This window comes from Zingiber officinale, chromosome 7B (assembly GCF_018446385.1).
Source record: "Zingiber officinale cultivar Zhangliang chromosome 7B, Zo_v1.1, whole genome shotgun sequence".
Taxonomy (NCBI): Eukaryota; Viridiplantae; Streptophyta; class Magnoliopsida; order Zingiberales; family Zingiberaceae; genus Zingiber; species Zingiber officinale.
Genome location: NC_055999.1, coordinates 118,503,349 through 118,518,297, shown reverse-complemented (window position 1 = coordinate 118,518,297; position 14,949 = coordinate 118,503,349). Strand labels below are relative to the sequence as shown.

The following is a 14,949-nucleotide window of genomic DNA, read 5'->3' as shown; positions in this document are numbered from 1 at the left end:
AAGCCCATACTGAGGTATGGTAAAGGACACGTGTACGCCTCGACAGGTGTGCACAAGCCTCCCTAGAGCTCTATATAAGAGCCCACAAACTTCACCCGAGGTACGCGATCCCTCATCTTTGGAGTCACTTCATCGTTTTCCTCTTGCCTGACTTGAGCGTCGGAAGGTCGTCGCCGGGAACCCCTTCCCGGCTCGACTTCCTTGCAGGTTCGCCGGAGATTCGTTCAGCCAGTCGAAGACAGCGGAGAGCGCCACGCCCCCAGCGTCCATCGACTCAGCGTTCGGACAAGATCAAATTCTATTTGAATCCGACCCAGTTATAATAAATTCGTATTAAAAAAAAAAAAAAAAAAGAGTGAATCCAGTAATTTCCAATCGAAATTACTCCGTTGGGTCGGATTGAGTTTCAGATATTCAAATCCGAATTACCAGATGGGAAGATGCGATCTGTTATATTAAAAAATAAGATAAAATATTATATATATATATTCTCAATATAAAGGCTCTCTTATTATTAGAAATTATTCTTGAATCCAATCGGCACCCACAAAGTTACCCCTCAGAGTGGTGACTCTTACAGGAGGGACCCAGATGGTATCCAATAATATTAAATGGTTCCGTCGGCGGTTCAGTGCGACACGCAGCGGTTCTATCCTCCTCCGCCGCAGCCCTCGTTACTTCTACCTTCTCAACATCGCGCCTCCTAGGGTTTCCTGTTATTCACGTTCCTCGTTCAACCCGTGAGAAAGGCTCTGTTTGCCGTTCCAGACGAGGAAATCGGGAACGTATAGGCGCCGTAGCATCAGGTTCGTCAGGCCTTTAGATCGGACGTTTTCTCATGTTAAAATTTAGAATAACAACGCGCTTTCTTGTGCTCATGTTAAAATTTAGAATAACCTCTCGCCTCCTAGGTTTTCCTGATTTGATTCGATTTCTGGTTCAGTTTTTATATCTACACTATTCCCATGTCTATCTGTCGAATGTAGGAGAAGTTGCTAGGAAGAAGAGGCTACATCAGAAACAGCCAAGATGAGGATTATGATAAAGGGTGGCGTGTGGAAGAACACTGAGGATGAGATCCTGAAAGCTGCGGTTATGAAGTATGGGAAGAATCAGTGGGCTAGGATATCTTCCCTCCTTGTTCGTAAGTCTGCCAAGCAATGCAAGGCTAGATGGTATGAGTGGCTCGATCCATCTATCAAGAAGGTAATTTTCAAGTTCTATGTTATTTTTTCCCTTACTCTGTTGCTTATGTTAGAAACCTAGGCAAAACATGACAACCTATTGTTGTTGGAATGAATAATGTTCATCTTTCAATGGTTTAACGGTTTGAAAAGAAAAGTATCTCCTAACAAATAAACCCTTCTTTTGTATAGACTTGAATCCTCTTGATTGCTGGCTTTATAAGCCTTATATATTATACTAGTGGGATTGTGGGTATGTACATTTTCACGGTTGTACATTCTAGCAATTTGCTAACAAATCGTGACTTCTTATTGTTTCATGGTAGCATTCTAGCAATTTGCTACTAGTTCTTGTACCAAGTAGCTTAAATTCATGTCTGCTAATTGAAATTTTGATTCAACAAAGTACAATGAATTATCCTCTACCTTTTATTATTCATTATTTTTGATAGATTACATGGAGCTCCTCATCCTAGAGCCTAATTACACATACGCACCCTCTAGGTTAAAAATTGCATGTAAGATTGCCCTTGAATACCCAAACATTCAATATCAAAATTATGCTTCTTTGCTTAATCAATCGAAAATACAATACTGTAATATTTTGTACATTTGGTTTACTTAACGCCTCACATCACCTTGACATAGCACTGTGGATTATTTTCAAAGATTGTCATGGTATTACCAATTTATAATTCTTTGGTCTATGTCAATTTGTCATATGGTGGAACCAACATTTATTTCAAGTGGGGTCAAATCATATACCATAAAAGGAAAAAGTGATACAAGAATGAAATGCATGGTGATATTAAAGGAAATATTGATGACGAACCATTCTGTAATTTTTGTCTCAATAACTATGGTGCCAAAATATATAAATACCATTGCTATCAATTTATCTTTTATTGTTTTAAGCATATTGTCCATTGCCACTCCCTCTAATATGGCTCTGCCATTGACTAGACCATATTTGAAAAAAGTAGTGTAAAATGCTTTTTCTAATGGTTGGGTGTATTCAGTGATTATGTTACTTGAACTTGGATATGGATCTGTTACAATTGTATTAATCTAAGTGCCTACAAGGATTTTTCTACATCTTTTTACTTGTGATCAATAGAGGTGCTAATTGTTCACCTAGAATGTAGGTGTCATAGTATCAAATGTTTGACATGGGTGAAGGGGTAAATGGAAAATCCAAGTACCATATTTCAACAAGCAATATGAAAATTGGATCTTGGAGCACCAAAATGTAGCAAGGCTTTAGTACAAAGGAGCTTGCATAATGTATTTTTTTTTTCATCAAAAAGAACTTTAATCCCACTTGTAGAAAAAAATTAATGAACCACCTTCAGCATTTGTAACTTTGAGTACTAATATAGATTTTTTGCTTTCCATGGGAAAAAATTATGCATTTCTGATAATCACTAATCAATAATCAATATTGTAATTTGTTTGTCATTTTGTAAATTTTAATTTTGATTTAATTACTTTGCTCTATTGAAAAACTATCAATTGAAGCTCCTTTTGATTTTTCAGACAGAGTGGACAAGGGAAGAGGATGAGAAACTGCTTCATCTTGCCAAGCTCATGCCTACTCAATGGAGAACAATTGCTCCAATTGTGGGTCGAACACCATCCCAGTGTCTTGAACGCTATGAAAAGCTACTTGATGCAGCTTGTGCAAAAGACGAGAACTATGAACCAGGTGATGACCCACGAAAATTGCGCCCAGGAGAGATAGACCCAAACCCTGAGTCAAAACCTGCACGACCTGATCCTGTGGATATGGATGAGGATGAAAAGGAAATGCTTTCAGAAGCACGTGCTCGGTTAGCTAATACTAGAGGCAAGAAGGCCAAAAGAAAGGCAAGGGAGAAACAGCTTGAGGAGGCAAGGAGGCTTGCATCTTTGCAGAAAAGAAGAGAACTGAAGGCAGCTGGAATTTATAACAGGCATAGGAAGAGAAAAAGGAAAGGAATTGACTATAATTTAGAAATACCCTTTGAGAAGAGACCTCCCCCAGGATTCTTTGATGTTTCAGGTGAAGATAGGTCAGCAGAGCAACCCAAATATCCAACCACCATCGAGGAGCTTGAAGGAAGAAGGAGAGCTGATGTTGAAGCACAGTTAAGGAAACAAGATATTGCTAAAAACAAGATAGCACAAAGACAGGATACCCCTGCTGCAATTTTGCAAGCCAACAAACTTAATGATCCAGAAGCAGTTAGGAAAAGGTCTAAACTGATGCTTCCAGCACCACAAATTTTGGATCAGGAGTTGGAGGAAATTGCAAAAATGGGTTATGCAAGTGATCTTTTGTTAGCCAATGAGGAACTTGCTGAAGGTAGTAGTGCTACGCGAGCACTCCTTGCAAATTATTCTCAGACTCCAAGACTAGGAATCACACCCTTGCGCACCCCACAGAGAACACCTGGTGGAAAAGGTGATGCAGTTATGATGGAAGCTGAAAATCTTGCAAGACTGAGAGAGTCTCAGACACCACTTTTGGGTGGGGAGAATCCTGTGTTGCATCCGTCCGATTTCTCTGGTGTCACACCAAGGAAAAGGGAAATTCAGACTCCAAATCCAATGGCTACTCCATCAGCCACTCCATCAGCTACTCCTGGGCCTGGTGTTACCCCCAGATTTGGCATGACTCCTAGAGATGGATATTCTTTTAGTATGACACCAAAGGGGACACCATTCAGGGATGAACTTCACATAAATGAAGACCTTGATGTGCGAGATACTTCTAAACTTGAGCTTCATCAGCAGGCTGAATTGAAAAGAAATTTACGTTATGGGCTAACCAACCTGCCACAAGCTAAGGACGAGTATCAGATAGGAATTCAACCCATTCCTGAGGAGACTGAAGAGGCTGAGGAGAAAATTGAAGAGGACATGTCTGACAGAATAGCCAGGGAGAGGGCACAGGAACAGGCAAGGCTGGAGGCCTTACTCAGGAAGAGATCTAAAGTACTTCAGAGAGAACTTCCTAGACCACCTGCTGCTTCTCTAGAGATTATTAAGAAGTCGCTTATGAGGGGGGATGAGGACAGGAGCTCCTTTGTCCCTCCTACTCCATTTGAGCAGGCTGATGAAATGATAAATAGAGAACTTCTTGCTTTATTAGAACATGACAATGCTAAGTATCCAATCTCTGAGAAATCAGATGAGAAGAAAAAGAAAGGGACCAAACGAATGTCAAATGGTAAATTATCTGTAGTTCCTGAACTCGAAGATTTTGAGGAAGATCAGCTGAAGGAGGTGTGCTAATGCTTTTATTCTTTTTATTTCCTTTTTCCCCTGGTAACCTGATATAAAATTTCTAAACTTGATTTAGTTAGGGATGTTAAATTGGGAATTGTTTCCTTCAATTAAAAAATAGTTCAAGATAACTGTTTTGCTTCCATTTTAATGTCGCTATCAAACTGAACTTTTTTATATTTTTGATACAATATTCTGTTTAGACATTTTTCTATGGTAAGTTGGTACAAAAGCATGATGATAATGAATATGCATTCTAAATATTCAAAGGAAAAGTAAAACAACAAATCGCTTGGAATCACTGCTGTACCTCTGAATATAACAGCTGACAACCCAGCCCTGATTCTCATCAGGGGATTTCCCTGTAGTATTTTTTTGATCCTGAATGAATTAGTTTTTGCTCATGCAAGGTCCAGCAATTAGGATGATTTGTTGCATTAGCTACTGGCTTTATACCCTTAATTATAAATCTTTTGACCATTCATGTTAGCATCTTTTTCCATAAATAAACATCTATTGGTCTCAGGTTGGGTTCCAAATAAGAAAGCTGAAGGAGGCAGTGGTCGATTTGCTGACACATTTTGATTTTCTTGCATGGAATTCGACCCTCCCTATTCTGTGGAACTGATAATGATAGCATGCTTGACATTCCTTTTTTTAGTTTTGCTTTTTGTTCCAGACCAATTTGTGTAGCAGTTTACTTGGTCATTGTCGTATGTTTTCTTTTTGCCTCAATTTTTAGAAGCATGCATATCATTGTTTTCAAAATTGTTGTTGGTAACATTTTTGCAGGCTGATTCTTTGATAAAGGAAGAAATTCAGTTCCTCCGTTTGGCAATGGGTCATGAGAGTGAATCTTTTGATGATTTTGTCAAAGCCCGAGATGCATGCCAAGAAGATCTCATGTTCTTTCCTGCTCGTAGCACCTTTGGTCTTGCAAGTGTTGCTGGTAACAGTGAGAAACTTGCTTCCTTGCAAAATGAATTTGACATGGTGAAGAAAAGAGTGGATGAAGAAGCGAAGCGAGCCACACGTCTCGAACAGAAAATTAAAGTTCTCACGCATGGATACCAGGTATGCCAAAATCTTCAATTTGGCTTTCTTGACAATGCTTGTTTTGCCGCATCTACTTGGATACTTTTTTGTGCCTTTCTATTATTGTTTTTTCTAATTATGCCAAGATCCTGCTGGCAATTATTTCTGAAGTAATTTGTGGTCAAATATCTAGGTGGAAAGATAAGAATTTGTGAATGTTAAGAACTATTTATGGAGATCTAGTTTTTTTTTCCGGACACTTTTTATCATTTATTTGTTTCATTTTATTTTCCAAGTTAAAATAATAATTCCATTTGTTCCTGAATTGAGCAGACAAGGGCCGAAAAGTTGTGGTCTCAGACCGAAGCTACATTCAAGCAAATGGACACTGCTGCAACAGAACTGGAGTGCTTTAAAGTCTTACAAAAGCAGGAGCTACTGGCATCCACCTTAAGAGTTAACAGTTTAGTCGAAGAAGTCAACAAGCAAAAAACACTGGAAGAAAGTTTGCAAAGTAGATATGCTGGTCTATTAGCTGAGCATGATCGAGTAAAAAGGTTATTGGAGGAACACAAAATGCGACTGCAGCTTGAAGAAGAAAATGCTGCTAGGGCTCGAGCTCTTGAGGAAGAAGCAAGGTTATTGGAGGAACACAAAATGCGACTGCAGCTTGAAGAAGAAAATGCTGCTAGGGCTCGAGCTCTCGAGGAAGAAGCTGCTAGGAACCGTGCTCTTGAAGAAGACAAGGCAACAGATATTGATGTTATGGATGAACTGCCAGACAAGAAAGATCAGCTCAATGCTGATATTACTGAAGCCGGCACTTCCGTTGAGGTGTCTGCTCCTCCTACCGAAACAAGCCAATTGACTGTGGAAACAATAGCAGAAACGGATAGTATGCGCGATAATGAGCAGGCACCTGCCAACAACTACTTGGAGGTCACTGGAGGAGCATCTCAAGTCATAATTGAAGAGAACGATAATGAGCAGGCACCTGCCAACAATTACTTGGAGGTCACTGGAGAAATATCTCAAGTCATTGAAGAGAAAATGATGGACGATGTTGGTGTTGAAAACACAATTGATGTTCCTCTTCTTTCTAATTCCACGGGCACGGAAGTTGTAACAAATTCAGATGAAAATGATCAGACCATGCAAGATGTCAATGATCAGAAAGCTGTTTCAGCTCTGGTTGCTATGGATGGTGGTGGCACAGGGGATTCAGCCGTCTCAGAGTGAAGTGATATGGAGGATGCGAAAGTGAATCTGTGTGGTCATGTAAAGTATGATGCATTTGAAATAGCTGCTTCGGTATGATTGCCGGTTCCTGATTCCATGATTATATTGCACGGGAGTGTACTATGAAGTCGGGTTTTCTGCGACCGACGTATTACAACTGGTAAAATTTGGATGACAGTAAGACACTAGGTACTATATCTACTTGCGAACATTCAATGAATGATCTTTGTGTTGCTAAACTAGCAATTTACATCATCTCTAGCTCGCCTCTTTGTAGATCTTTGTGGTGCCTTAGTAGATGAAATCAAGTTCCAAATTGCTTGTTTACCTTGTTACATTCATGGAGGTTTGTCAAGTTCCGAAAAACATGTCCTTAGTCAATCTAGGTCAAGTTCTAGAAGGTTTTAAGATTGGAACCAAATTGACGGATATTAGTCTTAATGTCATTTCTAATGCCACCCGAGAGGTAGGAGCCCTGGCTAGATTAGTCTCAATGTCAATTATAATACCACCCGAGAGGTAGGAGCCCTGGCTAGTTATGACATTTTACTCTTAACCCATGGAGGATCCAATATGAAAAGAGTATAAAGAAATTTTTTAGATTCAATTAAATAATCAATTGATCGGGTATGGGATTTTTCATATTCAAGTATGTAGATGGATTTGATAGAATTTTGTTAATTTTTTGAATTTGATTTAGGTAGGAAAAGGTGAAATTATCACTTTAATGATACCTTTAGAATGTACTTTTACTATCTAGAAAGATAAAGCAAAAAAAAATCTTATAAATACATCATAATTAGAAATCGAATAATGGATATCTAAGTGACAACTAACATCATAACGTTAGAGATAATACATTAGTCACTCCTAGATAGTACATTAGTCACTGATGTTACTTAAAGAATTGGTTTTAATGATGGATACCTAGTTTTTCTAAAAATCTTAACTATTTTTTAATCTTTAACAATAATTTTAAAATTTTATTTAAAAAAATATAAATAAATAAAAATGGAGCATAAAGCTTGAGCACGATCCAACTACTACCCTCGGCCGATGCTCAAATTAGGCCATGTCCCAATTCAAGTTGGGTCTTAATTAGCCTGGCCCATTAAGCAAGCTATTCCTTTTTTTCGGATATTTAACTTTTACGGCGTGACTAATTCTGAGATGGACAGTTCAACCTCACGTTCTAACCTAAATAAATCCAAGAAATCTTCGCTGCTTAGGAAAGCATTCTATCTCTTACTACAACATCATGCCCGAGGGTAATAATATCACGTGTACTAATATCCTGTGGCCTAATTTTAGCCTCAATTAAAATAATTTATTAAATTTAAAATTGATTAACTTGTTGCTCTCGATACTAATCGTCAATGTTTAAGCGTGCCGATAACTTTTAGAGAAATTTCAGACATATTTGTATATAATTGAAATTCAGCATCAGTATTTTCACATCAGGAACAATAAACGCTGTATATCAGCAAAGCTCACTATAGCACAGGAAGACTATCGTTATGTATTTTTATTATGAGAAAATCTAAAATAAATATGTGGAAAACCTCTCCTATACTTTGGGAATTTCGGTACAGCTTAATGTAAAAATGAGAAAATAAGTTTCTGAATAATAAAAAAAAAAAATGAGTTGGAGCTATGGAGGAGGCGCGAGGAGATGGTCATCCCCGAAGAAGTAGAGCAGGCGCTCGACGGCCCAGCTGGGCTCTGCCGGAGGCAGGGGCGGCGACTGCTGGGCGGGGAGAAGGGCAGTGCGGCAGAGAGGGCAGCTGAGGTGCTCGTCGTGGTCGAGCCACCGGTCCAAGCAGCCTTTGTGGAACACATGCCGGCAGTTAGTCAGCTCCCACACGACGTCCCTCGCTGCCATCTCACTCAGGCACACCGCGCACGTGACTCCGACCCCGACGCCAGCAGACCTCACCTCCTCCGCCGTCTCCACGAGGTCCTCATAGGTTGTGACACGGAGGGCGGCCCTCGCCGCTGCGGCGCGGTAGCGGGCTCTGGCCTCGGCCGCAGCGGCTGTGTCCTCCAAGTAGGTGGAGGGAGAAGGAGACGGCAACCACCAGGCGTGGCTGGGGAGGAGCAGCCACTTGAGGAGGAGAGCAAAGAAGAGGGCAGCCTCCTTAAGACACCGGACCAGCTCAAGCTTGGAGTAGCAGTACTCTATAGAGATGCTCATAGAACTGTGTGTTCTTGAGAAAGGAGGACAGAGAAGAGAGCAAAGGCAAGAAGGGGACTTTATAGTGGGAACTGGATGATCTCAGCAAAGATGCTTCCTTTTTCATAGGAGGGGAAGAATAGACAGAGCAAAGTCTAGAGCCAAATGGTGGAATGGATGCACGAGGAATTACAGAGGCACAAGACTGTCCCTTAATTAAATCAACTACTTTAATAATTGCTGAAGCAGTAGGAGCTGAATTAGAGTCAGAATCACTGCACCAAATTTGAGATGTGACATTTCGAGTTCTCCACAAGACTCTCCTTCTGTGACTCACTAAGGATAAAGTAGGATGGAAGGTGGAGTCCCAAATGGATTCCCTCAGCAAGATAAGATGGTCCTGATTCTTGGCATCTTATCATTGCCAATTGCCACCCTTTCATAGGGGGAACACTTCCCAAGGGGAAGCCAAAACGTGAAAGCAAATGCAGGGATCAAGAAAATCATAAAATAAAATAAAAACAAAAGGAAGTGCGGTGTTCACTTACTGGTGTAAGAGAAAAACAACACACTAGTCTAATGAAAAGGAAAAGAGTTTGTGTAGCTACTGACCTTAATGCTGAAGTATGAAAATGGTTTAACTTCAATGTGAATCAACTGCAAATGGGGACAAAAGAAGCAGGAAAAGGAAGAAAGAAGAATGAGACGTATGTAATTGTCACAAAAAAGATGAGAGAAAAAAAGAAGGAAGCTATTGCATCATCCTCAGGATTGCTAACCTAGCAGTAGTGATGGTATCAATGGAAAAGCATAAAGGAACGGTGATATCAGGAGATAGGAAGGCATAAAAGTGATACACGGAAAGGTGATATTTCTCTTCAGAGGGCCTTATAATTTCACGGAATCATTATCATAAACAAGCCGGTCTATTATTCTACCCTATCTCTTATCCTATGGAACTCGATTATTCCATGGGATGGAAGGTGGAAAAGGTACAATTTGCAGAAGAAAATATCTGCCAAGCATCAAAGTTAGATGTCCACAAGACATGCTCAGTCGAGTCTACAGGAACCAGAAAAGAAGAGTTTCTACAATTCAAACTCATATCGAGACATTAGATATGCGAGCTACGGAGAATTCCATGAGAATAGCCAGCAACCATGATCAATGAGATAAGAGATACAACACCTGCTGGAAAGATCTTCCCGGACCTCCTGAAGCGAGAACCCATGACTACGAGGAGAGCTGCAGATAGACCTGGATGTGGAGGAGGCATTCAATAGAGGAAAGAAAGCATTAGTGTAGTGGAGACATGAGGAGGAATATTGACTGATGTTGTTGTCATACCTAGACCGAGAGATGAAGCGAAAGCTGGCCTCACTGGAAGTTGTGTGTACACGAAATACAGTAGCAAGGCCGAGATCCCTCCTGCAGCCAACGACTTCTGACTGCCACCTTTAACATATCCCATGATTCCACCAACTGAGAGGGTGTCATTAAAAACAAAAAGAAACATCATCAATGCCTGTTACTGATCTTATACAATTCAGTAAGATGAGAATATAATGAAACCCAAGCAATGTTATGCGAGCTAGTATAGTATATTTTATAAAAATAAAAATAAAAAAATTATTAGTTCCAAACACTGCAAGGATCTGAGACATAATTAATACAATGTCATTTATTAGTTTCTAGGACTATAATGTCCAGCTATTGGATGTTTGAATGGTTATCAATCTCATCTTCCGAGGGAAAATATTAACCCATCAAATCTAATTAGCCATAATAGCCAAAGAAAGATTGCCTATGTTTGCCATGAAATCTCAGGATCTGGAAAAAAAACTCTCATGCCAAACAAGTCCATAATTCTTTAAATGCTTCCATCAAAGGATCTCCATACTACATATCTAATCACATCCAAGATGGAATGTCGAATCATATACCATTAAGAATGATTAGACATGCTGATGGACAAAATACTTCTTTAAAAGTTAAGAGAGGATCTAAGCGTGCGCTAAAATATAGGAAGCTCCAATGGCGATACACTATTTTGAATAGTATGAACAATTATAACTTGCAAGTTACTTGGATAATATTACCCACGCCACAATTATAAACAATCAACAGGATCCACCAATTACAAGAACCATCTCCAGGCGATGTTGGGAATATACTAATACGAATGGAGGACATCTAGAGCAATTTACAAAAGCAAGATTACCCTCAGTTTTGCATTGAAGATATTTCCAAGGGGAGTGTACCCTTTTGAAAATATATATCAGCAATAAAAGTGGTGGCATTTACAAGAACAAACAACATTTTTTGTAAGAACCTAAGAAATCTCAAAAAAAAAAGTAGGGCCAGCTAGAAACAAGATAGTGATCCAAGTCTGATAAAAATCCCCAATAGATTAGTTTTATCAGGAGAGCAACCATAGTAGAGTGGAGATTAGCAGCCATATATTGCACGAATGATGTAGCTTTTCCATGGTTCCCCCAAAGAGTATTTTCCTTATGTTGTGTTTACCCCGTCGATTTGAAAATAGAAGAACAGAAAGCATAGATTATGAAGTGCTTTCCTCTGTTTAGCTTATCAAATTTTATGAACAAAGAAGTTGCCACGAATCCCGTAGAAGCAATTTGCCTCCAAATCACATCTGTATTGTTTCGGATTCTGCACAAGCGATTTGGCTCCAAATCGCATCCATCCAAAACTGGGTGGACAGAACCAATTCCACATAATCATGGCAAGGAGCTTGTGCAGTCACGCGAAGAGGTTCCACTGGTAGTGGGGGAGCTCAGTGCGGCTGTGGGGTTTCCGCATCTGGATGGTGGGCCAATTTTGAGGGCAAGGCAAGCAAACCAGGAAGATGACGATGAGAGCAATTTCCCCTCTCCTTTTATCTCCCTCAACGAAGCTGAGGTAAATGAGGGATCGAGGATTTTTCTCTCTTTCTCTCTTCTCCTCTCATTCCTCTCCATTCAACTAGTGTCAACACATTCTTAAGATAGAAGAGTTGGACACAAAATAGAGATGGTCTCTTCAACAATTACTCGTAGTTTTAAGATCACCATTGATCACTTGAATAATATCTGGAAAGTTTATAAAAAAAATAGCTCCAAGGTTTCAAATGATGGATCAGGTAACACCAAACCTGATGCAATCGGTCTATTAATAACGTATGTAGTAAATACAAGCATATGCTACTCCAAAATAAAGTTTTACATGTTGGCCTAGGCAATCCAGAGAATAAGTTTTCTGGTAAAAAGGCAAAGAAATAAATTCTTCAACCCATAACAATATGTTCAAGAAAAAAAAAAAAAGGACAGCCCGGTGCACAAAGCTCCTGCCATACGGGATCCCGGGGAAGGATCCATTGTACGTAGTCTTACCCTGCTTTTTGCAAGAGGCTATTTTCAGGATTCGAACCCGTGACCTTTTGGTCACATGGCAACAACTTTACAGTTGCGCCAAGGCTCCCCTTCAATATGTTCGAGAAAGAGAGAACAAAATATGTTTATTAAGTCCCAACTAGATCAAATAAATCACTATTGATTTAAACTTTAACAAGCTAAGGATTGATCAGGCAACATAAGACTTATGCAACATTAGGCAAATGTAATGTGGTCATACACTGGATAAATGCCTAGAGCAATTAATATGAGAAGGTACTTTATTGGGAAAGAATCTATAGACATGCCAGCAGGTTCCTTTCCCCTTCTCTTTGTCCCCATTCTTTTCTCTAGTTGTCACAGAAATTGAGCTTAGACAAAGCTCACAATTTTTTTGTTAGTGACCATAGTTTCAGTAAAATTCATCTTGACTAACTAACTAAACTAAGTAGGATATACATGATCAAGTAGATTAGTCCTAACTTAGAGGAGGTGAAGAACATTTATTTCATTCTCACCATTTAATCATCCTCATCATCAAGCTATGTTTGTCCCAAATATTTGGGGTCAGATACAGATTTAGACAATAGAACACTGATTGTCCATGCCTAACATAGCCCTCAATCTTTTTCATCCACGATCAGAACCGGCATTGACAATTTTATTCACCCATTTGATGCCCTAGGAATATTGTAAATGCAACTACCTTCCAAAGTGACAAAAATACTATGTAGCAAAACCCAAGTAACAATTTTTCGTTTTATGTAGCAGCTCTATGCGCCAAAAATATATATGTAGCTAGAATAGTCAAGGTTGCATTTACACCTCAATTAACTTTCGAGTTATATGCTATATGTATCTTAAATATTGCAGTGTTACATTTCTCTATAACTGGGAATCAACCTGCCTAATAGGAACAAAACTCCTCACCAGTCTCATACAATTCATGGAAACAAATTGCAATAGAGCAGAGAACGAAACAAAGAACATGCACGCACACAAACTCAAATAACCAACTGATATCAGTTTGGAATAGTTGCATATTGATAGACATAGTGACCTAGGACTCGGACCAAATCATTAACTGATCCAAATCTCATGACTATACTTTACTGCTAGAGTAAATCTGACTTATAAACTATAGCATTTATTTTGGTAAATCAATGGACACCTGCAAGAAAAAACTGAACGAGAAAGATTTAAAGACAACAAAATGCCGCAAATAGAAGACGAGGTTCCACTAATAAGCTGAGTCTATTATAGAACAAATCGAAAAGAAATTCTGGTTGTAATATGCTAGATTTTAGGATATGTAGCTCCTGCATACAACTATTCACTTTCGCAGATTACACTTTCTTAGACAAAAACGATCAGATGAAATTACCTCCAACGAGGGCCGCATATGCCAGCGTGATCTTCTGCGACATTAACAACCCACTCGGTTTCTCCCCCTTCTCCTTATCCGCTCCCCCCTCTTCGCTCTCCTCGGAATCCCCGCCTCCGCTCTTACCGTTCCCCCCACCTGCGCCATCATCCGAGCCGCGATCGGACCCATCGGCGCCTCCTCCTCCATCAATTTCCACCTCCACCTCGATTTTTGCTTCGTCAGGCTCGGCCGCGGCGAGACGCGTCCAGGGTCGGGGAATCGACGAGCGCGGAATGGGGGAGAAGATGGCGGCGGATCGGGAGGCGGAGCAAGCCCGAGGCGAGGGGTAGCAGGAGGCTTTAGCAGAGAGTGCGAAGGGGAGGCGGCGGAGGAAGAGAGAGGACTGGGAAGAAGCCGGCAGAACGGCGAGGGCGGTGATCGCAGCCATCTCTGATCGGATGCGGAATGACGGCGAACTGGTCGAGCGCGGGTTTAAAGCAATCGGTCAAAGTTCTTTAGCAGTTCAGATCCGCTGTTTAACTCGGATCATGTTTTAGTATTCACCGAGGTTCTATAAGTGGCTAAAGTGTAAAAAAATGAACCCTACGGCTACTGAAGAAGGAAAAAAGATGTATGCTGTTTGGACATAGATGTTAATCCTAAATCTAACGGACCCAAAAATAATGGTTCGTGGCAAGTAAGCGGTAGAATGGCATTATCATCCGTCCATAAAATAACTAACGATCATGATTTCATCCAACGAATCGGGCCCATTGATAAGCAGGCTTAAATAAAGCGGCCCATCGAGGTCTCTCGCATCTTCGCCTCGGACCCCAGAAACAGAATGCAGCTGCGATCTGAAACCCTAATCGCACCGTCGATTCCTGGTCGCCACCGTCCATCACCAATCGCACCGCCTTCAGATGGCCCGGCGGTCCTTCAAACCTCAAAAGCGGTGGATCCTCCTGATTCTAGACGCCGGGTTCTTCTCTGGGGCTCGTGGAGATGGCGGAGAAGTCGCCGATCAGTTGCCGGATTCGATCAGCTGGAAGGGTCCCTTAGATCTGGCCCCACAGATATTATGTCCGTGTGCAACTGACGACCCTCGACCCCTGAACTTGCGTTGAAGCGTCAGACATCCTTTCAGCTGATCCAGCCCGTGGAAGCATCTTCGAACGCTTCTTGGCAAAAAAGTAGAACCTCCACCTAGCACCCCTGACCCCGGCCCCACAAGATTCCAAGATAGATGACTGAGGGTCAAAGAAATTTTTGACACAAAAAATCAAGATTTTA

General features: G+C 40.6%; 3 protein-coding genes across 3 annotated transcripts; 1 reads left to right on the top strand and 2 right to left on the bottom strand.

The window, feature by feature from the left end:
- The first annotated feature begins 619 nt into the window (after positions 1-619).
- Positions 620-6,980, top strand: LOC122007208 (cell division cycle 5-like protein). The gene is made up of 5 exons (XM_042563024.1): positions 620-806; positions 987-1,206; positions 2,721-4,451; positions 5,244-5,525; positions 5,820-6,980. The coding sequence occupies exons 2-5, from the start codon at positions 1,030-1,032 to the stop codon at positions 6,723-6,725; spliced, it is 3,096 nt and encodes a 1,031-aa protein (XP_042418958.1). The 5' UTR covers positions 620-806; positions 987-1,029; the 3' UTR covers positions 6,726-6,980.
- Positions 6,981-8,376: 1,396 nt separating this feature from the next.
- On the bottom strand, positions 8,377-8,919 carry LOC122004744 (putative RING-H2 finger protein ATL21C). The gene has a single exon (XM_042559584.1). It carries the CDS (start codon positions 8,917-8,919, stop codon positions 8,377-8,379), a length of 543 nt encoding a protein of 180 aa, XP_042415518.1.
- A 977-nt stretch (positions 8,920-9,896) lies between these two features.
- On the bottom strand, positions 9,897-14,139 carry LOC122007206 (protein FATTY ACID EXPORT 2, chloroplastic-like). The gene is made up of 3 exons (XM_042563023.1): positions 13,675-14,139; positions 10,246-10,380; positions 9,897-10,155 (listed from the first exon to the last, which is right to left on the bottom strand). Exons 1-3 carry the CDS (start codon positions 14,102-14,104, stop codon positions 10,013-10,015), a joined length of 708 nt encoding a protein of 235 aa, XP_042418957.1. The 5' UTR covers positions 14,105-14,139; the 3' UTR covers positions 9,897-10,012.
- Positions 14,140-14,949: the final 810 nt, after the last annotated feature.